This window comes from Haliaeetus albicilla, chromosome 4 (assembly GCF_947461875.1).
Source record: "Haliaeetus albicilla chromosome 4, bHalAlb1.1, whole genome shotgun sequence".
Classification (NCBI taxonomy): Eukaryota; Metazoa; Chordata; class Aves; order Accipitriformes; family Accipitridae; genus Haliaeetus; species Haliaeetus albicilla.
Window position 1 is genome coordinate 39006203 of NC_091486.1, and position 24483 is coordinate 39030685.

At 40.3% G+C, this 24483-nt stretch overlaps 1 protein-coding gene across 7 annotated transcripts in view; it reads right to left on the reverse strand.

Annotated features, from left to right (window-relative positions):
- KANSL1L (KAT8 regulatory NSL complex subunit 1 like) overlaps positions 1-24483 on the reverse strand; it is a 67684-nt gene that overhangs the window by 10622 nt on the left and 32579 nt on the right. For all 7 annotated transcript variants that reach the window (XM_069782026.1, XM_069782022.1, XM_069782019.1 and 4 more), the window contains 6 exons: positions 21570-21771; positions 10023-10185; positions 4883-4993; positions 4327-4464; positions 1699-1823; positions 145-269 (listed from right to left, as the gene is read on the reverse strand). In XM_069782026.1, the coding sequence (XP_069638127.1) occupies positions 145-269; positions 1699-1823; positions 4327-4464; positions 4883-4993; positions 10023-10185; positions 21570-21771 (864 nt within the window). The remainder of the gene's footprint in view (positions 1-144; positions 270-1698; positions 1824-4326; positions 4465-4882; positions 4994-10022; positions 10186-21569; positions 21772-24483) is intronic.

Sequence of the window (24483 nt, forward strand, 5' to 3'; positions counted from 1 at the left end):
ATTGAAGTGCACAGAAAAAACCCCGAGCGCAGGAAAAGATCACCTTAACATAAAATTATCTAACTACATGTTAATAATATTCTTAGTTAAGTTCTCATGTTCATTTTGGTATCTTCTTTGCAACTAAGGAGTTCACAAACAAACCTTGGGGTAAGGATTTCTTTGTACTGTAGTTTCTCCAACTTCGATGGTGCCACCAGTGACATTGGAATAACAATGTTGTCTATATCATAGGAGCTTTCACTTCTCAACCTCCTCCTGGAGTTATGCTGTATAATATAATCAATAAGAGAGGAAATTCATCAGCTCAAATCATAGGAACTACATGTTAGCTAAGAAACATTAAAACTGCACGAGAAGAAAGTCTGTAACTTGAACACATTTTCTAGTGGTTGAATGACTTCTGACTGCCTCTCCCCGATGGAATCTCAACAAATCTTAAAATTATCTCATCTCTGAGATTTACTTCTTGCTGGCATAATGCTTACTGAAATCAGTGGGAGTCTCCCTTCCTTGATTTCAGTTACAATTAATTGTGAATTTTGTAAGAACTTTGAAGTTAATGCTGCCTTCTCCATAATGTTCAGTCTACAAAGACGACCTTCTATAATATATCTACTAATGCATAACCCAAGTGGTTCTTCAGCATGATACAATTAAGAATTCCAAAAGAATGAAGCTACATTTAGCAGCAACGAACAGCTTACAAGGGAAGTGGTTTTCTGAAAGACATGCAAAAGACAGAAACTGAATTTCTTTGCTGTGATCATAGTAGGATTCCTGGTGGTGTTCTTTGCCCACTAGTGCATGGAACCTACATGGGTCAAAACCTTAAGTTCCTCGATTACAGGAGAAAGTTTAGTTTTAAATCATGATACATTCCATATTACAAGATCTCAATTTTTAGCCAAACGTCAGTGGAAACAGGCTATTCTAAAACATTCATTTAGGTGTTTTTTGACAATGGTCTGCTCAAGCAAGGGAAAAAAGGAGGAGTGTGCATTGTCAAAACTGCATAGGGGACACAGATTTAAACTCAGTTCTCCAGGAGTCATCACCAGATTGAATCATGACGACTTACAGAGCACCAGTATACCACTAGGCTCAGCAGAACCGTGGGACTGAAATCTCAATATTATTATGAAATTCTCAATGAATTCGAATAAAACTAAGTGTGTTTCTGGAGGGACTTCACTGAACCAGAGCTCTGCTGCTGCTCAGCAAATTTATATACCTGAGACTTTGCCTGTAGTTCTGCACAAAAAGTTTTAAATAGTGAACCTGAGCGTTAACAAGTTCTGTGACTGTATTTGCACCATGAGGCCATTTTATGTAGCTGCACCAAGAAAAAAGAGTCATAAGATCCCTTGTGTAAAATTCGGAACATAAATCACAGTATTTTTAATTCAACTTGGAAAAAAAAAAAAAAATAATGAAAGGCCCAATGCCAATAAACTAAATTTACACTCCAGTTATATGATCTGCAAAATTCTTTTACAAGCAAGTATCTGTTTTAGGAACACCACATACTCAATCTGGAATAAATTACTTAATGTAATCCACGTAATTCACTGTAAAAATGCTCTGTACTGTAATTTAACACTAAATTAGATGTAAAAGGCATGTGGTTTTGGATTATTGATTTGCACAACTCTCTGTTGATATTTCAGTTAAGACAGCGATACACTTTTGGTTTACCTGTGATGAAGTGCTGTGAGTGGGCCTAGACATCGCATTGACATTGGTCATGGCAGCAAAACTGCTATGGGATTCTGGTTCTGCATGTTGAAAGGAGAATGTCTCAAACCTACCATTACGTTCGCCTGTCACAAAAAATAAGAAAAATGCATACCGACTGTTGTCTATTAGACTAAAGATATTTTTCCATACAGTAATAGTAAAGTCACTTCTAGAAGCCCACAGCTAACCACTTACCATTTACTGAATACTAAAAAAAGCCATCTAAATAAACACTTGCTACTCATCCTGTCATTGTTGTTCACAAAAATCATCCCTCTCCTTCTACAATGCATTTCTTCTTGTGGAACCAGGTTCATACTGGCAAACGCTGCTTCTTTTTTCAGGAGCTGCCACGGACTACACACACAGCAAATGCAGTCAGACTTAGAAGAACGCTCCCCAGTGTTCCCTAACAGCGCTTCCCTAGCTGGGGTGCATCTCACTCACATACCAGTTCACTGAGCCCTCACTGATGGTTTCTTCCTTCCTAAATGATAAAACAAAACTGGCAGCAAGGGTAACAAAATTAGTTTCTAGACCTCCATGTGCAGTTTCTTCTAGTAGTGGTCCACTGCTCCAGACAAATCGTAATTCTTGTTTACTCTTATTCAGTCCCAGTATAAGCAGCATTTAGGGGGATTCAGAATTTAACCACCTGTGTTCTGCTTTCCTTCTACCTTAATTTCCAATAACAAAAGAGAACTCAGATTTAATATACCAACTAATAAAAAGAATCAGTGTATTCCAACATGGAAAAAGAGGTAAGACTGATCCTAAAGACTGTATTGCATAGGCTGGGTCGAAGACATGAACTCTCATCTCCCACGCAGCTCTGCAACTCCCTGGCACACAGCTTTTATTTTTGGCCTTGTTCATCAGGCTGACCTTCCCCATGGATGACCTCTCCTAGACAGCGCCCAAATTAGGAATAAATATGTAGTACTACACCCGTAGCACTAATAAGCTAGAACTTCTGCTGCCACTCATGAATATATCACATAGTGGTTTTCTGGCATTGGGGAAACTATGATCCTCGTGATAAAAGATTGCTTTCTTGTTCCATTAACTCAAAGAACTAAATACTATTGGCAGAAGACTAATTGTAACTTCAAAAGGTTTACAGCAAGAAGTTTTCTCTCTTACTAGTGCTCCCAAGCAACTCCAATTGTTGATCTCAGTGTGCATGACAGTACGCTTAGGGAAACAATGTGGTTGCAAGAAACACTGTGTCAGCATCCGCCTTTTGGGGACCAGTGACTGGTTAGGGGAGCGGGTAGCATGGAAAAAAGGACTACTGATGGCGACAGGGGACAAGGCACAGCACCCCCGTGCAGAGACAGACACAGAGCGTAAGAGAAGGCTGTAGAGCAAAGGGGAGGACTGTAATGTACAAGGGGAATGATGCAGAGAAAAAAAACCTCATCTAAATCGGAGAGTTTTCAGTGTGTCCAAAAAATCCTTTTACTCTCTCCTGTAACTTTCTAATCAATAGGTTTTTTTGTTGTTTGTTTGTTGGGTTTTTTTTTTTGGGGGGGGGGAGATGGAGGGGTGGATTGGTTTTTTGTCTGTTTGGTGGTTTTTTGTGGGTTTGGTTGGTTTTTTTTTTAATAGATCATAATTTTTGGTTAAATCATCTCTGCAGTAATTCCCATATCTCCACCTCTACTGCAAGATTACACTAGCAGTTTTACCTGGATATGCACCAGAAGTGCATTTTTCCACAATGTTAACTGATCTTTTAATTCTCTCTTAGGAGAAATTTTAAACTAATATAGTTTGTCCTCTTTCTCAGTGATTTATTTTCTTCAAATGCCTTGTGAGGAATTTTGCCAAAAGTTTTCTGGAAGTTCACATAAATGAGTCTGCAACAGAATCTGTTAGGTTTTACATTCTAATAGGCTGGACAGGTAAGATGCTATTTTTCTTTACAATGCTATGCTGATTTTTTTGTCCCTAAATTATCACATTATTCTACAGAACTTTCAGGGCACTTTCTATTAATTTACCAGGTGCTGAAGTAGAGATTCAATGCCTTAAAACATAAAGATAACAAGGGTGAAAACACTAATTATAGGCACTGGCTACCCACAAGTCCTCTTAAGAGTCTGAAAGGAAACCAGAACCACAAATGACAGTACACAACAAATGAAACATAGCTGACCAAAGATGCCAGGAATAGTAAATGTTTGGTTGGGCACATGATTTGACAGATAGCTTTGCAATTCAGTCTGTTTCACTGACTACTATAAAAAAAACCCTTCATATTAAAAATGACACCCAGTATTAGAAAAACACAGTTGGACTCCTAAGCAGTTTCCTTTAAGAGTATTCAAAAAATAAAATACAGAAGCTTGTCTCCTTTTGTAATATATACTCAAGAAGAAAGAGAAGGATTACTATGCTTGAAAATAGCAAATGATTTTCATGGTGTCCCAAGTCCATTTCTTCACTCCTGTAAAGTTGCATAACAATATCCTTTCTTGAAGACAAAATTAATTCTCAAAGCCCAGTGATAACAAACTCATTTATACAGTACAGATTTTAGAAGAAGTAGTGCTGTCTTAAGCAATACCATTTTGCTCTTACCTACTGCTGTCTCACTTAGATGCCTTTTCTTTCTTCCCTCTGACAGCTGGTCAGATGTTCCTGACACTGACTGAGATTTGGAATTAGATAAACAGTCACTGCTCCATTGTTTGACAGAAACATTATGTTGATTATAGTCTACAACAGAAAAAGCATGTATCAAGTTGAAAACTTAATTGTCCATTGGTGCAATCTACAGCCAATCTCAACTACTGAACTATTTGTAATGGAAAAAACCAGACTCCTGATAGGAATCCAAACAGTAAGCAGTACTGCAGCCAGGCACCTGTGTCTGCAGAGAACCCATGGTCCAAACTCCCCCCACGTGTATTAGTGCCCTCCTACGGTTCTGATGGGATCATTTCAGTGCAACAAAGGAGAACCTGACACTGTGGTGTGGGAAGAGATTCCTCTTCCACCTAAAGCCTTAGCCAGTTACCTTCTCTGATAGCCTGCTTTGTGATAAGTTTATAAATTGCACCTTTTCAGGGCAGAAAGTACTGGCAAATGAATGAAAAATGGTCATGCAAGTATTAAAATATTTTGCTTTACATACCATTGTCTGGAGATGCTTTAAACTCTGCTCCCAAAGATGAGGTATCAACAGGTTCTCCTTTGATGTCATCCTTCCTTAATAATGTTTCAAAGTATATGTGAAGAGGAATCTCTAACAAAAAAAAAAAAAAATTCAAATGGAACGGGGTCTGTATCAGAAAGATGGCAACCTATGAACCAATGATTTATGTATCATCACTAAAGGTCTAGGAATCAATTTACACAACACTATGTAACATAATCTATGAGCAATATTGCTGCCTTGAGTCCTTCAACTCATGATGAACGGCAGTACTCAGTAGCTCCTGCAAGTATCAATCACTTGTCTATAGGGCAGCAGCGTCTTCACAGGGTCAAGCTGAAGACAATATAGGTAAACACATCCTGAAACTGGTGAGACCAAAGGAAAACTCGATGACTATATCCCAAAAAAGGCCAGCCAAACCTTTCAAAGAAGTGATTTTTGCATGAGTAAAAAAGAAAATTTGAGGCAAGGTAATTCTCAGCAAGTGTATTGGCTTTATGTGGCAAGGTTTTGGCAGCAGGGGGTATTACAGGGGTGGCTTCTGTAAGAAGTTGCTGGAAGCTTCCCCTGTGTCCAAGAGAGCCAATACCAGCTGGCTCTGAGATGGACCCGCTGCCGGCCAAGGCCGAGCCAATCAGCAGTAGTGGTAACGCCTCTGTGATAACATTTTTAAGGAAAAAAAAGTTGGGACAGACGGAAACGGCAGCCGGAGAGAGGAGTGAGAACATGTAAGAGAAACAACCCTGCAGACACCAAGGTCAGTGAAGAAGGAGGGGGAGGAGATGCTCCAGGCGCCTGAGCAGAGATTCCCCTGCAGCCCATGGGGAAGACCATGGTGAGGCAGGCTGTCCCCCTGCAGTCCATGGAGGTCCACGGTGGAGCAGATATCCACCTGCAGCCTGTGGAGGACCCCACGCCAGAGCAGGTGGGTTCCCGAAGGAGGCTGTGACCCCATGGGAACCCCGCGCTGGAGCAGGCTCCTGGCAGGACCTGCGGATCTGTGGAGAGAGGAGCCCATGGAGCAGGCTTTCTGGCAGGACTTATGATCCCATGGGGGACCCACGCTGGAGCAGTGTGCTCCTGAAGGACTGCACGCGGTGGAAAGAACCCATGCTGGAGCAGTTTGTGAAGAACTGCAGCCCGTGGGAAGGACCCACATTGCAGAAGTTCGTGGAGGACTGTCTCCCGTGGGAGGGACCCCACACTGGAGCAGGGGAAGAGTGCGAGGAGTCCTCCCCCTGAGGAGGATGAAGCGGCAGAAAATAACGTGTGACGAACTGACCGTAAACCCCGTCCCCGTCCCCCTGTGCCACTGGGGGGGTTTGGTAGAGAAATCCAGGAATGAAGTTGTGCCCGGGAAGAAGGGAGAGGTAGAGGGAAGGTGTTCTGAGATTTGGTTTTATTTCTCATTACCCTACTCTGGTTGATTTGTAATAAATTGAGTTGATTTTCCCCAAGCTGAGTCTGTTTTGCCCATGATGGTAATTGGTGAATGATCTCTCCTGTCCTTATCTCGACGCACAAGCTCTTTGTTATATTTTCTCTCCCCTGTCCAGCTGAGGAGGGGGAGGGATAGAAGGGCTTTGGTGGGCACCTGGCATCCAGCCAGGGTCAACCCACCACAGCAAGACAGGTACTGTACGAGTGCTATCCTCCACTACAGGCAAAGACCTGTAGTCTTTCCTATCAGTTATCTAAGTACTACACAAGATAATCTCCACTAATTGCCTGGAGGTAAGAACTCAAGGTACCTGTCTCTCTATTAATGGGAAGTAAGAGTTATGCCATGGTAAAAGCAAATCCATGTTTAGGTGTGAAGCTACACTGCCATATGTGCTGACCAAGGCAGTATACGTAAGTGGTTCTAGCTCTCTCCAGAGCTTCTAAGGGCTGACAAGACAACTCAGATCAAGGTAGGACTCAAACCTAAGGAATGCTCCTGAACAAATCCCAGTGCAGGTACACACACACTTAGTAAATTAACAGCACTTTTTTTGGTGTTCAAAGTCTAAGTAAGAGAGAGCAAGGTGTCTTACTCTGGAATAAACTACATCTGTACCTGCAATTACTCCAGAATTATTCTTCATGGAAACAAGCTCTGGAGGATACCAAGTGAAGATAAGACTGGGGTCTTCCCCTCTTGACTAACTCCTGCACAAAAGCCAGCATAGCAGAGAGCGCACAGTGCACTTTTCCTGTAATCTGAAAAGGCTTCAATTCAGCCTTTTGGGTACAAGTAATTAATGTTTTTGGAAATTGTTACTGCTGAGAGCATAGAGGTAATTTCAAGGTACATTCCTTCTTTCTCTCTCTGGCAAAGGCTACAGCAGAGCAATACGATTCATTTCCTGAGGGAGTTCTGACTTGGAATTAGTCTGCAAAACATCTCAAGTGGTAAGGAATTTACCCACTGTTGTAAGGCAGGAAGGCTTAAGAAAAATAGGTCTCTATCTGAAAAGCCTTTCCAGAAACAAAATTACAAGAAAGAAGAGAAAGTAAGTAGAAAGAAATATTCCAACGTAAGAAAGAAATATGTCAATGTAAGATGCAGGCTTGACAAGTATGTCCAGAATGAGAAGAGGACCAAGGGCAGGGCCAAAGGGTGGGCATTAAACTACTTTTATTTACATACAACCTTAGCCTCCTGTACCTTCAGGACTTGCCAGGACAGAAACTTTCAACATATTTTGCTAACTAAAAAGAACAATTTATTTCAATTTGATATGGATCTAACTAGATATTTTGTCACAAGACCTGAAGGTTTTTGCTGTGTTTCCTATTCTCCTTCTGAGTAAAACATAAAGAAGGCCTGAAAGGTTTATTAGTCACAACATTTAAGTAAAGAAATAAACAAAACATTTCTCCTGGCTTGGGTTTTTTGGGGTTTTTTTTGTTTGGTTTTTTTTTTTTTCCCCTGGGGAACAACCTGGATGTCTCAGAGATTTTTTTATTATGTGCTCCTGTATCTTATTCAAAAAGGGCAGGAGTGTTTGTTCCAGTTTATGCACAGCCTAGGTGCAGAAATACCAGAAACCCAAACTTCTTAGATACAATGTTCCAGTTATCGGGGTGCAAGTTGAAAGAGATGCTTTTACATGAAAGGGATGCTGCAACCACTAACATATTTATTTTTGGTCAAGAACCCTGCTAATCTGGAGACTCTGAAGGCAAGACTTAGAACTGTAAGGACAATTATGCTTCCAGAAGTGAGTACACTAGTGAGCCAGTCCCACTACACTGTATTTACTAGGTTGTCTGCAAATTAATGTTCTCCTTTGAAAGTAAAAAACAATGTACAAGAGAGAACATCATCTGAATCTTGAACTTGAATCCCTCCTCGCATACTAAAAAAATCAAACTCCCAGAGTTTCAAAATGGAACAAATACCTTTTAACAGACAGAGGAAATTAAAACAAAACCCTTTTATTTTACTCTGCTGACAAACTTTTTTTATTCAGAAGAGGGTGATAAAAGATGTGGGCACACCACATGCAGTATTTAAAAGGATAACTAAGGAAGTTGCAAAGAAAACATGAAATTGGCCAACAGGCTAGCAGTCTTCATGAGGAGATAGAGTGAGCAAAGTACACAAAGCACAGAGCAAAGCATGAATCTAGCCTTCCTCAAAAACAAGGACTGCATGTGAGCAGGACATAGTAGGTCTAGCACTTTTTTGCTGTCACAACTACTATTAGCAAGGTTCCTTGAAAAGAGAGCAAATATTTCTCAAAAGAAAGATGTTCTTGGTATCGGAATGAAGCCAAAGCAACATTTTTCCTCCTCCATCCTGGCAAAGTGACCAAGAGTAGTCACAATGCAATCGAAAGCCTTTCAGTTTTTCATGATGATTAATCTTTTTTCGAGAAAAGAAAATGTCAATATTCTTGTTAAACTTCCTAGTCTCCCTTAAGAATAAGGTAAGAATGAACACAAGGGGCAAGCCTTATATGACTATCCTTGAACAGACTTCTAACGCCCTGGCTCCTGTCCAGCTGGGCTGTCAGAGTCACAGGGTAAGTGATGGAGCGTGTGTGTAAAGAAGAAAGATTTAAGAGGTGTTTTTCTCTTCTCTCCACAACAGAGTCCTGCTGACCGGGATGTCTGCTGTTGCACTCTTGGGAGTGAGTGTTCTGTTTCCCCTATCTGCTCCTCAAAATAATCTCCTCTTTACCCCATACATGGGATGTAAACCCTGGTAAACCTACAAGAGTTGAGACCTCCTTCGGATTCCATGTCCACAATTCAGTCTTCTCTACTGGCCAGTGACAAAAAACCCAAGACTTACTTTAATCCCTGGCTTCAAATACCAGGCTGCAGTGTCTACACTGTCATTCTGGGAAGACAGTGGGTTTGATTAAAGACTCAAACAGTTCCATGAAAGTCCCAGCCTCACCTTCAGGATTATTTTGTGGCAAAGAAGCCCTCTCAAAAAAAGCAGAATTCCTGTACTGGTCAGCAACTACCTAGAAACAGGTTTCTCTTAACGTAAGCCTCCCCCGCCCCAAATCCAATAGTATGAATCCCTTCTGCTGATAACAGCATTTAATATGCTATTTTGAAGCCCCAAGTGCTGTCAAGTCACACCTGCACTAGTTTCAAGGCTGAGTCACAAGCAACAACATCTGCATTATTGTTCAAAAAGATTAAAGAATCAGATGACAGAAACCATAAACTTCAAAGATCACCAAAAAAGCTGACTATCACAAAAACAATTAGAAAACCTAAATAAAGCTTTATGGACCTAGTCCAAAGGGCCTGAACTGAAAGTTGCTTATGAAAACAACACAACCAAGATATGGTAGTGTGTTGGCAAAAGCACCATCTAAAGGACTAACACTAACTCAATTAGACACATCGTGAAATGTGCAAAAAGTACCTTTTCCCTGACCAATCTTTCTTGGTTGTAATCACATTACTGGTATGGGAAACCTAGAAGGTGTGTTTTTCAAATGTCAGGATGAAGTTAAGATTTTCATTTAGTTTAAACTCACGTATGCCAGTGTGAGGTTTTCTGTAAGAGAATTAATTTCTAAAAATCACTCAAAAGAAAAGTTAGTCCATAAACACTACAGCTCTCACAAGAAAAACCACTGTTAAGAGTCACAGTGTTACTTACCTGAAGGGAATGATAAGACTGGATGGAAGGAAGAGTCCAGCTCTTGCACATAATCCAGTATTTTAGATTCTGAGCTGTACTCACTACTGGTCAAAGCGGAGGCTGGCACCATACACGGTAACTGAGTTTTATATGGAAAGGAGGCATCTCTAGATGGTGAAGTCTGCAAGAATACACAGAAACAAAGGTTAACTTCTCCTTTACTCGCTTCCTTCAAATTAGACCAGAAAGGGAGGGGTAAGTCAGTGAGAGACACTCTTCAATATGGCAATGGGAAAAATATTCCTACAAACTTCAGGTAGTCTAAATATGACTTACCTCCACTTATCATAGGCTATAGTGCACAATACAAAGAATACAAAAAAACCCTTCAATTAGGGCCAGGAAACAGCTGTCAAAAGTTTCCAGAGAAAATGTAACTGTTTCCAATCATTATTTTGATATATCCTACATTATTTTGATATATCCTATGACAAAGAAACACCCCTGAAAATTCTATTCCAGCGCAATAGGCATGATACAGATGCACAAACAAAACTAACACTAGACTAAATACAAGGGTCTCCTCCATTTATTCTCTTAGTCTTAGTAAGATTCTTAGTATTGATATCTCTAGACAGTTTGAGCTTATACATTTTAATGCAAGACACATTATTAAACATTTTGAGCACACTGTGTACTTACACAAAGCAAGAGGGCAAAGTCCTTACCTTGTTATAATTTAAATATCAGATAAGCAACACAAACAAAAGAAGATACACAGCAATAAATACAGAGAAGGATGCACTGAGGATTGATTAATAGGTAGTAAGAGGAATTACTAGAAAGAGGAGAGCTGCAAAGAAAGATAATTTAGCTGCTTATTTGCAAGGCTTCTTAAAGTACAGAAGGTAAAATAACGGATTGCACAGAACTGGTAGGTGTGAGGTAGCAAGACACTAAGTCAAAAGGCAGGGTGAAAATGGGCAGGAATAAGCAGCAAGGTGCAGGCAATATACTGAGCTCTGAAAGACAGAAGGAAAGAACTGAATGTGTCAACAGTAGTCTGTGCTTCAGAATAAGCTACAAAACCACTGCCGGGAAACAGTGTTGCTTATGCTACCTTCAGCCTTACTGGATACTAGCAGTAGTAACCCCAAGGTACCTTTTTAAAGGCTTCCATAGATTTTTGATACTTTGCCAAATGCTGCAGAACCTACAAGCAAGAAGGGAGGGAAGGGGGTGATGGGGTACTTCAAGGGTCTTAGCCTAATGCTGTGGTAGCCTAAGAGCCGCATTTATCATCTCCCGGAAAAGTATTTCAATGTAAAAAACTGTAAGAATGTATATAACAGTGGTCATCTTGACTTTCTTACCACTTTTTATGGAATGAAAGGAGAACATCTAGCAGTTGCATCAGAGGCAAGACAATCAAACAAACATTATTTGCATTTTCAATACTTCTGCTTTCAGAATCAAAGAAATCTCTTCAGCTGCTTCCTCCTGCCTGAAATATTCCAGGTGGTATTCTAGCAGTGCTACTCATCTGTTAGTGATGAAGTGATTATGTCCACCACATAAAATCCTCCTCCACTTACTGAAACCAGTCCTTCTGTCAGGTGGCATCAGCATTCACAACCCACACTAACTCAGAAAATATTCCGTTAAAAAGTTCCTCCTTCCATCTCTTCCCTTCTTCTCAGTCGACAAATTCCCTATGCTGGTACTGTGTTACAGGAACTATTAAAAATCAAGTAAGCATGTTATAATGCTGGAGCAGAGGAGACCCTGTGGTGGTTCTTGTATTTCACTTTTTTTTTCCACAGGAAAACAATAACAGTTCTAAATCCACCTTCATCTCCATACACAGGTGTATGCATGAGTACTTTCGATTAATTTGGAAAGAATTCTTTTCTAGCCCAGGACTCCTTCAAATCAGTGTTCTGTTATTTTCCTGTGATAGATGTATGAGACTCTTCATCTGTTAAACTTAAACATCCATAGTGTTGGCAGAACTGGAACCTGTGTTTGGAAACACTAGAGGGATAAATGCTAAAGCGAATTTAATGTTTCCCATTATATGGACCATTAAACTAAAACTTAGAGAGCTTTTAGGTAGTTGCTCAACCTTTGATGCAATAAGGGCTTGCTTTTAAAAAATGCACAAAAGCATATTTCCTCTTGATATTTGGGTTTTAGAAATAAACTAGTTTACTGAATCTCCACTATTTAAGCTGCAACTGCACCGCTTCTGCTTGCATTTTTTTTTACAGAAATGAATCCACATTACAGTAAACGATCAATCTCTTATTCTTTAAAAATAAATCCCCAAACACTAATCAGTAAAATTACCTAGAAAATATATAGATAAGACCAATACATACTGACATCCAGTCCTTTAGTCCTGACTTGCTTTTTGTTGCTTTAATTCACTTTAGTCCCAAACACTTTTAAACTATAGCTTAAAGCTAAGCCTGCTCAAAAACATGCATACGTGGTCAAATAACCTCCACAGTCTCAATCTATTTTGAAACAGGATTAAAATCCATTTGCCAACACTGGTTACACATATTTTCCTCATCTTGCCTGTGGTCGGAGTTACAAACCTTATGCCTGAGTTTGTGCTTTATTTCCTTGAATGCTCTGGCATCAACACCTAAATAATTACATCTTTCATTAAGTCAGTTCGTAATTCAAAAGAAAATAAGGACTTATATAGAAGTAGAGTAATTTTATTTAAATGCCTGTGAAGTTAGTAGAAAAAAGCTAAAAATGTCTGTGGTCCTAGCTACTGGATCTGGTTTAAATTTCTGATGGAGTAGTTTTCCACTGGAAAATGCTGAATTAGTGAAATCATAATGTTTGTCAGGAATGTCGATTTAGTCAACTCGATGAAAAAATTTCTGAAGCCCTTCATTCTGGAATAAAAGCATGTTGCTCAGTCAAAGAAAGTGGTTCAACCTTATTGAAACAAAATTGAAGAATTGTTTATTGGAAAACTAAACTCTCCCCCCTTCCAATTCAGTACAGAACACAGTCTACAACCCAACTGGCTTTTACAACAGTTAATTATTGATTTTGTAACAAAACAAAAAATCCACCAAAACCCAACTGAAAACAACCCCACAAATACATTCATTGAGCCACAGCAATGACAAGTGGTTTCATGAAAACATACAGCTTTTAGAAGTCAGGCCTCTACAGTAAGCCTGAACACAATGCCAACGCTTCAGAAAGCAAGAGAGATTACTAAACTCTTATCAATTTTTTTCCCTGCTATACTACACCGCATACATCTCCTGAAATATTTTTCCTCATTACTGAAATACAAACCTCATGCTTCCTGAGCTCAAGCAGATATGAAGAATAACATTACATTAAATTGATTCTATTAAGGAAAAGAAAATACACTGTATTTAAGAGGAAATCAGAAGTGTGCAAGCTTTAAATCTTCAACTAAAATAGCAGCTCTGTTTTAAACATCATAAGGAGTGGTGTCACCAACAGAATCTAATTTTCTAGAGTATTATGAATTTTCATCTTGGATTTCTCACCCACACCCACCCCCCATACACACACTTAGTACTGTTTTACTGGGTCACAGAAAATATAGTGAGCAATTTACTTCAATATTCAAAACGATTCTTGCACTTGCTTGTGATAAATTGATGCATTAGACAAAGCACGACTGGCAAATTGATGCATTAGACAAAGCACGACTGGCTCATGCCTCCATTCTAGAAGGGTCAGAAGGCTGAACACTACCAGCCAACCATCATTCTGCAGAGAAAAAAGTTTGAGTCTACAAAGCATGCAGTAATTGAAAAGAAAAATGTTTTGTGCTCCCAGTTAAAAATTATGAAGTGAACACTCGTTTCACGGTTTCAGCTACTGATCACTAAAACTCCTACCATTTTTGGAAACATGCCTAAGTGTAACAGTACAAAGGCCACAGTTGAATTACACCAATGTGTATGAATCCAGTAAGTTAATTAAGTTAGCTCAAATACACTCTGCTGAATACCTGTCACATCTGCTTCTGATTACTCTTATAAGCTGAAAAAGGCAAGGAAAAAGCATTTATTCTCCCTAACCACCACCCCCCCCTTTTCAACAATATCAAAGAGCTATCCCCCTCAATATTAAAAACTTCTTCAGTAAATGAGTAGCCAACTAAATTGGCTAACTAATTGTGGAGATTTAATTATGGGATCCAAGCGAACCACCGTGTGGGTGGCTGATGCCTCCTCTTTGAACACTTAACACATTGCTAACTTTTAATCCTCCAGAAGCGCTATGTACAGCTCAAACCAACAGAGCACCACATTACCTGCTTGCTTCTGTGCTCTACCATCTGCCTTGAAGGCCAGCCCACTTCTCCATGGGCTCCCTCGTCTGCATACAGTGATCTGCTCTGAGCAGAGCTAGGTCCCTCTGGCAGAACATACAGTTAAATGAAATGTCTTCCTTTCACAAGCTAAACATCAGGGGTTCCCTAAGCAGGATTTCAGTGCAGAGTGCTTTTGGGAAACCTAGAATATATGGATAGTGAAAGGTTAATCTGAAAGCCCCAAAGACCTTCTCTCTTATCAACAGGTCATGGGGGAGAAGGTGGGCAAAGCATCCAAGACACCCCTACGTGGGAAGGTCCGTAACAGATGGTGCTGACAATACCTATTACATGACAGACTCTCCTTTCCAGATGAAGCTTCTATAGATGTCAAATGGACAGGCCTTTCCCATGCACTTGCTTGCAATCTATATGCAGGTCAGGTACGGTGAAGCAAGCTGCCCTGGGATGTAAACAAATTCAACTGCCTCTGGCCCCTCTGAAGCTGCAGTTAACATTGAAGTGGCAGATCCTGTGGCAGAGACCAGTTTTTTCTAGGAACAGAACCAAGACTTTCATAAAACACTAACAGCAACTTACTCAGCATCTGGCTTGTCTCAAATTCACATTCTTGGTCAGTGTCATAAAAGGAGTGGTAGCTTCTACCATTCTCGGAGATCACCCACCTCTCATAAGTATACATGGAGTTTAGTTTCTTTAATCCTGTTATAAGCCAACAGGAGATGGACTTTCACCTGCTCTGTGGGAAGTGTATGCTGTCCTCAACATCCTGAAACAAAGACCTTTTGTTCAACTAGCAAATCAATTGAAAAATCAAGGTTAGTGAGTAATCTTTGATCAGTTAAACCAAAAGAAGGAAAGACATGTTAATCCACAGGGATCTCTTTTCAAAAATGCCATGTAGAAATTAAGAATAGATGTGATCAATAAAACACTACAGTAATGTCATAATAAGCTAAAGGTGCTGGACTGCAAAAAGCACACTTCAGGTTTTTCATTCTGGAAAAAAACAGAATTCACAGCATGACTGGCTTGCTATAAACCTCACAAAGGATGGATTTAGTTCCACTGGCAGTATCACAAAGCTAAAGGTGTTCTCCCTTCCTTCCTCCCCAGTAGACAACAGTCTTGTCACACATTCAGAATAGCTGAATGTGTAGGAATACTTATTTTTTTTCCCCATTCAGGTTTTGTTGATATCTAACTAACAGAAGATCTTTTTTAACTTCCGTTGATAAAATGACTATTTTAACACCTATTATTTTCACTTACAAACTTGGCAAACCATAAGCAAGTGATTCTCCTCCCCAACCCAGAAAACTGACATTTCCACAGAGGTACTACACTATTTTCATTGAAGCAGAATGCATCCTCTTGAAACCAGTTTGCAGGAGACTTGGCAACACAACAACATTCTCTGTATTCATGGCTTTTTAAAAGTCAGCAATGCCAGGAAACTATGCAGAAGCAGGTGTAGGAGCCAGTATCTAGGCTTACCAAGGAAGGGGATGACAACCAGTAGACCCCATTTCAGTGCAACTAAGGGGAAATTACTACTTCACTGTGTGAAAGGCAAAACTTCTAGCTGGCTACTGAGTAATATGCTTGCTAGTTACTGCTGTGGACAGTGCTGTTTCTTTAAATTTACCAACCGAGGGAGCTAGAGAAAGCTGTAATTGGTAACAGCCACAAAGAATTCACCTGTATCTCCTTAAACGCAAATAAACCACAACACAGGATAATATGGTAGATGAAATGGGATTGTATTCTAGGAAGCAGGTGCTAAAATATTTGTTCCCAGACAAACATATCACCTGGCAGAAAACAGGGTACAACTTCCACACTATATGCAATATTATGATTAAGCACCTTGTCTGCAAACACACCCTTCTCCCTGCCCCTATTCTCCTTTCCTGCTAGCTACAGACCACCTGCAGATAGCAGACATTTAGCAAGTAAGATAAAGGTTCTGCATGCTGGATATAATACAAATGATAAAAGTGTGTGTGTATATATATACATATTCTTCCCTAAAAACTGAAAAATAACAAGACTTGGTGAAAGACCCATATGTATTTATCAAGTAGCATCTACAAAAAGTATCACTGGCCCTAAGCATGCACTGGGAACGCAGCAGGACACAAAAATCATAGAACTGGCATGAGAATTAAAGAAACCCAAACCCTAGAATTTAAATACTTTTTTCCCTGTCTGTTTCAAAGCCTTCTGGAGAAGCATTCACTTTTTTTTTTTCCTTCTTTTTTTTTTTTTTTAAACCACTAAACAAAAGCAGGTATTCTTCTGCTCTTGCTTAAATCCCCATCGAGACGGAAAAGAAAAAATACTGGCAACACTCGACTGCAAGAGTTGGCAACATTATACCAACTGTTTGCTTGTGGTATCTAAAACGTAAGCTTTTGCACCTCAATACCCAACTTTCAGGGTGTTGGCACCTTTGCAAATTTGAATTCCGGTTTTCTCCATGTGCTTCAGTCCACATAACCAACTATTCCTCCAGCAGGTGGAGATACAAATACAATGAGAATTTGCAGATTAAAAAAAAACCACTATGTTCTACAACCCTGCAAGAAATGGATAGGACCAAGATTGATAGTACTCAGATCTCACTGCTCTATTGCCTCTTACCTTTATCTATAGCTGTATAAAGTTTTCATAGATTAAAACACTACATAGCCTCAATGACATCTCTTGGCAAAGCACGACTTGAAAAAAACAACAGTGGAACTTATGTCATTAGTTAGGATGTTAAATGAGAAACTAACAGAATGTACTGGCAAAACAAATTCCATGTTACTAAAGAAACTGTGCAGCAAGCCACACAGATAAAATACTAGAAAAGAAAACATCAGGGCATGTCAACTAAGCAAAGACCTCTCTGAGAGCTTCTGACTAGTAACAACACTCATCTGCTTTCAAATAAACTTAATAGAACTTCTGGTATATCACAAATAATCAGTTTCTTCAATTTTAGGCAAAAAACAGGCAGAGACGGAGATACTATAGGTCCTCACTGTAGGAAAAGCATTTGCAGAAGCACCCAGGCATTAGACTTTGGAGAATCTGGGTGCAGGGGAAGCAGTTATAAATGCAACAACCACTGGGAAATGATTCAATTGGTGCTCATGCCTTAAAGTCCTGACACCAATCCGCTACTTACACACTTTCTTGGTTTTAATGTTTTGATACTCTTAGCCTTCTTTCTTAAGTGTTAAAACTACATTACATGCATTTTATAGGAGGAGACAATGACCCAGAGGTTGTTTGACTTGCCAGCTGTAACAACACAAACGAGTGGCAGATCAGCATTTTGAACAAAGCACTCTCAGGCTTCTAAACCCAGCCTGCAAGCACGTGTCATCCTACTAGATCATGCCTGCAGTTTACTCCTTTGTGCTATCCTGCATGCAAGTTTTAATATTCATTCAAAAATCACGCTGAAGAAATGCACCACTACAATCACGTCCTCTAGACTGAAGCACAGACTGCAATCCCAGGGTTTATTGTGCCTGTGGATTATTCCGAGTGGCTTGTGCACTGACTCACAATCAAGAAAAGGCTTAAACTCTTACCAAGCTATTTAGATAATGAAAGAAGAAAGATACAAAACAGATTCCACGGCCAAGAGATGACTCACAGATCATCGGTGGTACTTAGTTATTCTGAATTAGGGGACGAGTGGATTTGGCCCCAGAGGATGTTTCAAGTTCCTGAGGATACTGGATGGTGACACATAAACCAAACACCCTGCATCCTGTTTTATTTATCCCCACTGCAGTCTAACTATCTTGTAGATCTGGCAGGTCTTCTAGACTTTCAGAGTTCTATGTTTTCTTTTACATACTACTCTGTGTAAGCATTATTTAAATATCAGAGCAGGGGAAGGTGTAGTCCTCTTCAGAAAAGAAACACAGCAAAGTAGAGGACAATATAGGGCATCTCTCAACAGACACTGGGAGGCTACTAGGTCACTAAATACTCAAACTTTTGACAGCATTGTAAATGTATGTGGCATGGCAGTAGATAAGAGAAAAAATGTGGCTGTCTTCCCAGTGACCTTATGAACTGACAGATGGAATAGCACTTCACAGTTTCATACTTTGCTTTTCCTAACATGGATGTTGCGGGGTGGAGGGGGGGATGAGCTTAAGTTAAACCACGACACAAACAAATCCGAAGAGATGTGAAGGACAACACTCTGAATGCCATTCAACGTGCAAAGGGTACAACCAGTCATCCCAAATCCCCCAAATTCCTCAGTTATCCCAGCATTTCTTAATTGCCTACACATGGGAAGTCTGCATTTTGCTGTGATTCTCTGGTCAGAATTCTTTAGTCATCATCTTGCTCAGATCAGTCTGCAGACCAGCATCACCCATCAGCACTGCCAGGCACTCGCTCGCCTGCTATGTGAACCAGGCACCATGAGGAAGCTGGTGCAGGAGCTGTGATGTTCAGAAGATTCAATGTTCTCCTCACACTTTGGCAAGCTGGTCTCTGTTAACTCCACATCTGCTGCAAGGAGGTGGCAGCAAGTCTTCCCTAGCTCCAGCTTGTTCTCAGGCCAGTGACCTTAAAGAAATGGGGGTCCTCACAGACCATGGTACCAGGGGCTATATAAATATGTAAAACTTGAAGAAATATGGGAGCAGCACTTACTAGAGATGGCGCACTAACATTACATTAAAAATCCAACTATTTTCCATGCTGCTAAGAAGTAACTACTTTTTCTATGAAAGCCAGAGGAAATTTGCTGGATTACTACTGAGAATATAAATGCATTTTCAAAAAACCTAGGTAACAATCCCAGCGGCCATTCCCCATTTTGCATCCTTACCCTTAGACATCTGCCTCATCTAGCAGTCAGCCTGGGCTGATAGCCAGTGTTCTTCCATTACAAGCTAAGCAATCTCATCAACAGCTGAGTAACCAAGGGTAGCAAGTGCAGGACTAAGACAGTGACAGGGCCTGTTAGAATAAGATTTCTTGAATGAAACGATATACTGATGATGGCTCTTAATTCAAAGACTTTATACCCATCTAGGTTTGATTGTCACAATGTGCTGGAAATGTCCAGTCCAATTTTATCACTTACTTCACCAGCAGGATCCCTCTGTTTTTAACCAACACTGTGTAAGAGGCTTTGTTTACTGCTTTACCTGAATTTTGAAAAATTTAATTGAGTTTGGCACTTGCATGAAGTCTGAAGCTGACAGCTTGATGGCTGCCACCACCCTTTATTTTCTCCAGGAAAACAAGCAGAATCTATCCGTAGCCCATGACACAGTTTTCCACATTGCCTCTCGGTTGACTTCCCCACAGAGAGGACATTAGAAAGCAGAGTCTAAACACAGGTTTTTGAGCCGAGAGCTGTGGTAAGCATAAACAGCAGTCCCTACAGAGGTTTTTACAACACTACCTTCGGGACATCTCTGCACTTTCAGTACAGGGACACTGGCGCTGGGTTAGTATATGGCAATCCAGCACTAGAAATGTCAAGAGCATGGAGGAGACACACAGTTGCACCAGCTCCTGTATTTGAAGCCTTAACTAGTAACTTAAAATGCACTTTTTGATTGCAGTCTTACAATCAACGGTAAACTACAAATTTATCTTTTTAGTCTACAAGTCAAGATAAACTACTGAGTATGCAAAGCAGCTCAGCTCTACGGCTGGTTGAAGATAAAAAGGTAACCTCTGCTTTGAACTCCTGCTGCTGGGCTGCAGAAATGAAGTTTCTGTTCACAAGCTTCTACTGTTATTCTCTGAACTGCACTAACTCTGGTCCAGTTTTCAAAGGACAGAGACATAGGCAGTGCTTGTAGAAATATGAGACACGTGAGCCTGCAAGATGTAGGCTTCCAGAAGACCCTGTTATTTAGAAATTGCATCTGGAGTGGAAACCCCTCGTGTTTCAGTAGAAGGAAAGTCCTGGAGTCTTTTGCTGAGGAGCAACCTCCACAGCTGCAAGAAGCACTTGTGGTATTGGAGGCATCAGTTGGGGAACGAGGCATCCATCCTCTTTTAACAGGACATGGATTGGATTGAATGAGAAACAAGGAAGTCAAAGTCAGCAACAGCCTCCTTGGTTAATGCAAGGAAGATGAAAAGCCTAAGTGTCTAGGAGGTAGAGCTCCCAAACCCGAAGCCTCCATCCACCCCCATCCCCCACCATCAAACCCTCCAGGAAGGCTGCCAAGTCTTTAAGCCCCACTGCCAGGAAGCTGGGAAGTCAAGCTAATAAGAAACTGCACAGTTTTCAATAAAATATCTTGCTAAAACTAGGACACTTCTGCAATTTTGCAGAGGATGCTGAATCAGCACACTCACACAGAACATCCTTGCAGGGGAAATTTCTCCCCAGACCACCGGTAGACTTAGTAAATCCCAGACAGTTAGCCAAGGAGACATGGAGATTTCTCTCAATATAACACACTTTTAAAAGGCAAAGTAAAATCAAGTCATTAAAACCACTTGGGATTAAAACTGCTCTACAGAATGAGTTCATACCACCTCTGCTCCCAAATTAGACTGTTGCTTTATGCACCACAGCTAAACTCATTGTATATTCTTACCAGCAATATGCTATTAATATCAGATGTGAACAGATATGCCTTGCCCTGCACAAGAGACAATGGGGTTTTTTTCCCATTTTAAAATATTAATTCCTTTGTAATGTGGAAAATTTTAAGAGTTTTAAAGGATTCATAAAGTGTCATGAAAAAGGCAATATAACTAATCAGGAACAGCAAAAACAGAAAAAACATTAAGATACTGCAATTTAATTTCCTAGAAAATGATATGAGCCACCTGTATAAACTTTCTTGTAGCTAAAACAAATATTCTGAAAACAAGCAGGCAGCTGATTTACACTGTAGCCTGTTTCCTCAGCAGTCAAGCATCCCAAGGAAGGTCTCAAGTTGTCTCTTAGACTGTACAAGTGCTTTAAAGATAGCCATACAACAAAGTGATTTGATAAGCAGGATTCTGAGCGCTCTTTATTTTTTATCTTCAACTCATTAACTCTGAGCTCCTGCTGAGACATCTAGTACTCCCACCACATACACTATATGCTCCCTGAATGTAACAAATAAGCAGCACAGCATGCACTTCTCTTCCAACATACCAGAGAAGACACATGCAGCCTCTAGCAGCTGGACTCTTTGGTTTTGTCTCCTGAAGAGAGAGGCAAGGCCTACCTGCTGATTCCAGTAACAGGCCCTGTGCATTCTGTAGAGTTTCCTCTTCTGGAAACTATGAAGTGGCCTTGTTCGGGCAGATGTGCTCACATTAGCCACAGAGAGAGATCTTAGTCTTGTCCTGTCTCTTCTTCTTTTCTTGATGTGCTGATGATCAAGCAACCAGCTGCTCGAAGAGGATACTTCTCTGTTGTCTGAAGCTCTGCAATTTCATGATTTATCAGGGGAGGAAATACGAAAAGTTAAATAAGCTCCACATGCACAGGCCAACATTTCATACACTGATTAGCATTAGCTATCTAATTCTAAGAGAGTTTTATAAACGCTAAAATGTTTTAGCACACTGTTTCCAGAAACCATGTAGGTGCTTTGTTTGCCTGTTGATTAATTCCATGTTAGGTCATGAAAGGAAGTTTATTGTTCTTGTTCACCTTTCTTGCTCATGGAAACAAATGTCAAAATGAAGTTAAGCCCTCAAGCATATAATGGTTTTTCATTTTTCCAAAGTCAAGAACTCTAACACTTCTAATACCTATGAGTTTTAAGTTAGAATTAACATTTCCCTACAAACTTATATTCCATTCAAGATAGCAGTCATGCTAACATAAAGGAGACCTGGAGTCCTGCCCTAATACTTTTGAGATTTTCTAGGTTTGCTCAAGAACTGAAACTTAAGTAAAGCTTTACAAACCAGTGTCCATTCAGCGTAGGGGTTGCAACTCACTGTGAAGCATTTCTATCAAAATTAGGAACTCTGCACACTTAAGTTTAACCAACACAAGGCCATTAAACTTCACTTCCATGGATGTGCCAATAGAGCTCTCCAATAGAGCCCAAGCCCAGCCTGGGGGAAACTGTCGAGGAGGAGGGAAAACCTAGCCTGTTTTTCTGTCTTTGAGACCTAGAAGCTGGTCGGACCCAGATGATTTGGAAGAATGCAAGCTCAGCTCCAGTCACAATGTGACAGGGTCTACATGAACACGTGGAAAGCTTCGTTTTAACATTACCTGCATTTCCCCAAGTCTATCCCTTTCAAATCCCCCTCAGTGTTACAGCAGCATTCCTCCACAACCTTACCTACATGCACACTTGCACCCTTAGTAATACAGTATGCAATCATAAAAGTTATGTGTCAACACAGGGCCAAGAGCAGTAGAAAACCCTATACGTATAACAACCTTGGATCATTCTCACCAATCTACAGCCTGCTCATCAGAACAGGGAACACTACAAGGTAAGAATTCAAAACACCCTCCCATTTGGGTGGGAATGACTCAACAGGAAGAATGCACTTCACTTTTATAGGTAACCTGATTTTATTTTGTTGCTGTAGCAACATCTGCCTGCAAAGCTGAAGGCTTGCTGCAAAAAGCACCCAAGTGTGCATTTATTTTTACAATACTGAAGACCTTGACTGCAACTCTAAACTGCCTGAGAAGCGCAAGTATACAAGATATCTTGGCCTTGTTTTGTAGCAGGTCATCTATCTGCACAAATGAATATTTTCTCTTATGAACTTTATCTGGCAAGTCAGTCTTATTAGTAAAGTTGTAACACACAATAAAACATGAAAATGAATTTATTACAAGGCCATTTATCAATCTTTTTTGACAAGCAGTATTCTTCTAACAGTCTATTTTTATTAAATAGAAGCGCTTGTTATGAAAGTGGGATTAAACACCATCCCATGCTGTGCTGGTGTGGTAACAAAGCTTTACGGGCTTGAATTTGAGCTCTCCTTCTGACACATCAGAACAATCCCAATAAGCAACACAGACTCGATGAAAAAAATGTGCTAATTAAAAGAGGGATGGTACAAAGTATTTAAAGGAACATATTAGTAAGTGCCAAGAAAAAGCCCCAAATCCTGAAGCATGACATTCTTAATGCTAACGCTGCATTTTTTAAGGCTTGAGAAAGAAATACAATGTTTAAAGTCCATGCAAAAGACTTATTAAAATACTTTCTCTGAATTCTCAAGAACATTTTCTCTGTAATTATCTGCCTCGAAGTCAGATGGTGCCAAGCCCAACTTCTAGACTTCCACATACCTCCCTCTTACATGAAAGACAACTTGGAGTTGGTATATAAGAACAAAAAGCTCAGTCTGGCTCCTCAACTTCTGTGATTCCTGCCTTTGTTCTGGTGGTCTGCCCAGGTCTTTGATAATCTCTCTTCAGTCTCTGCCAGCTGCTCTATCTACCCTCCTGTGCCTTGCAGTAATGCTCAGCTCCGTTTTCAGATAAAGCAGAGATCTCAGCTCTGTGGCTTAGAGCTCCACTACACAGCAGTACGATTTTCCTGCCACTTGTGTAAATAGGCTTCCCAGTCAAGGTTTGGGTTATTCATTTATTTTGATCATAGTTTGGGTGGTTTTCAAAATGTGATTCTACAGAAGAGCGAAATGAACCACTGCCAGATGTAAAATTCATGGATTTACTAAACAGTCCTTTCAAAGCTCATAGGCTGGACTTTCTTGCTCCGTAGCCTAGGTAAAGAGCAGAGACCTTACTCACGGATACACACATGCACAGCAAGCCATCAGACAGGCACTATTTGTACTGAAGTAATGAACTTTTTCATTCCTCTCCCCTCATAAGAAAGTGGTTATCACTAGTTTAGGGAACTGCTTCCATGAACATTTACCTTCATACAAAGCACCTGGCTAATCTTGGCATCTAGATTCAATTGAGCAAAGAAAAGCTACATAAAAAAAGGAAGCCACTAATGAAATTAGACCTTGACAAATGGCAATTCAAGGTTCCCACATTTAATCAACCAGGAACTGTACATGCACCACCACTTCCTCTGGGAATAGCCCAAGTAACCAACTGTACTGCAACCCCATGATTACCAACCTCAAAGCATCTCACACCTAGACCTACTTTAAACATGGACTATTATATCTTTCACA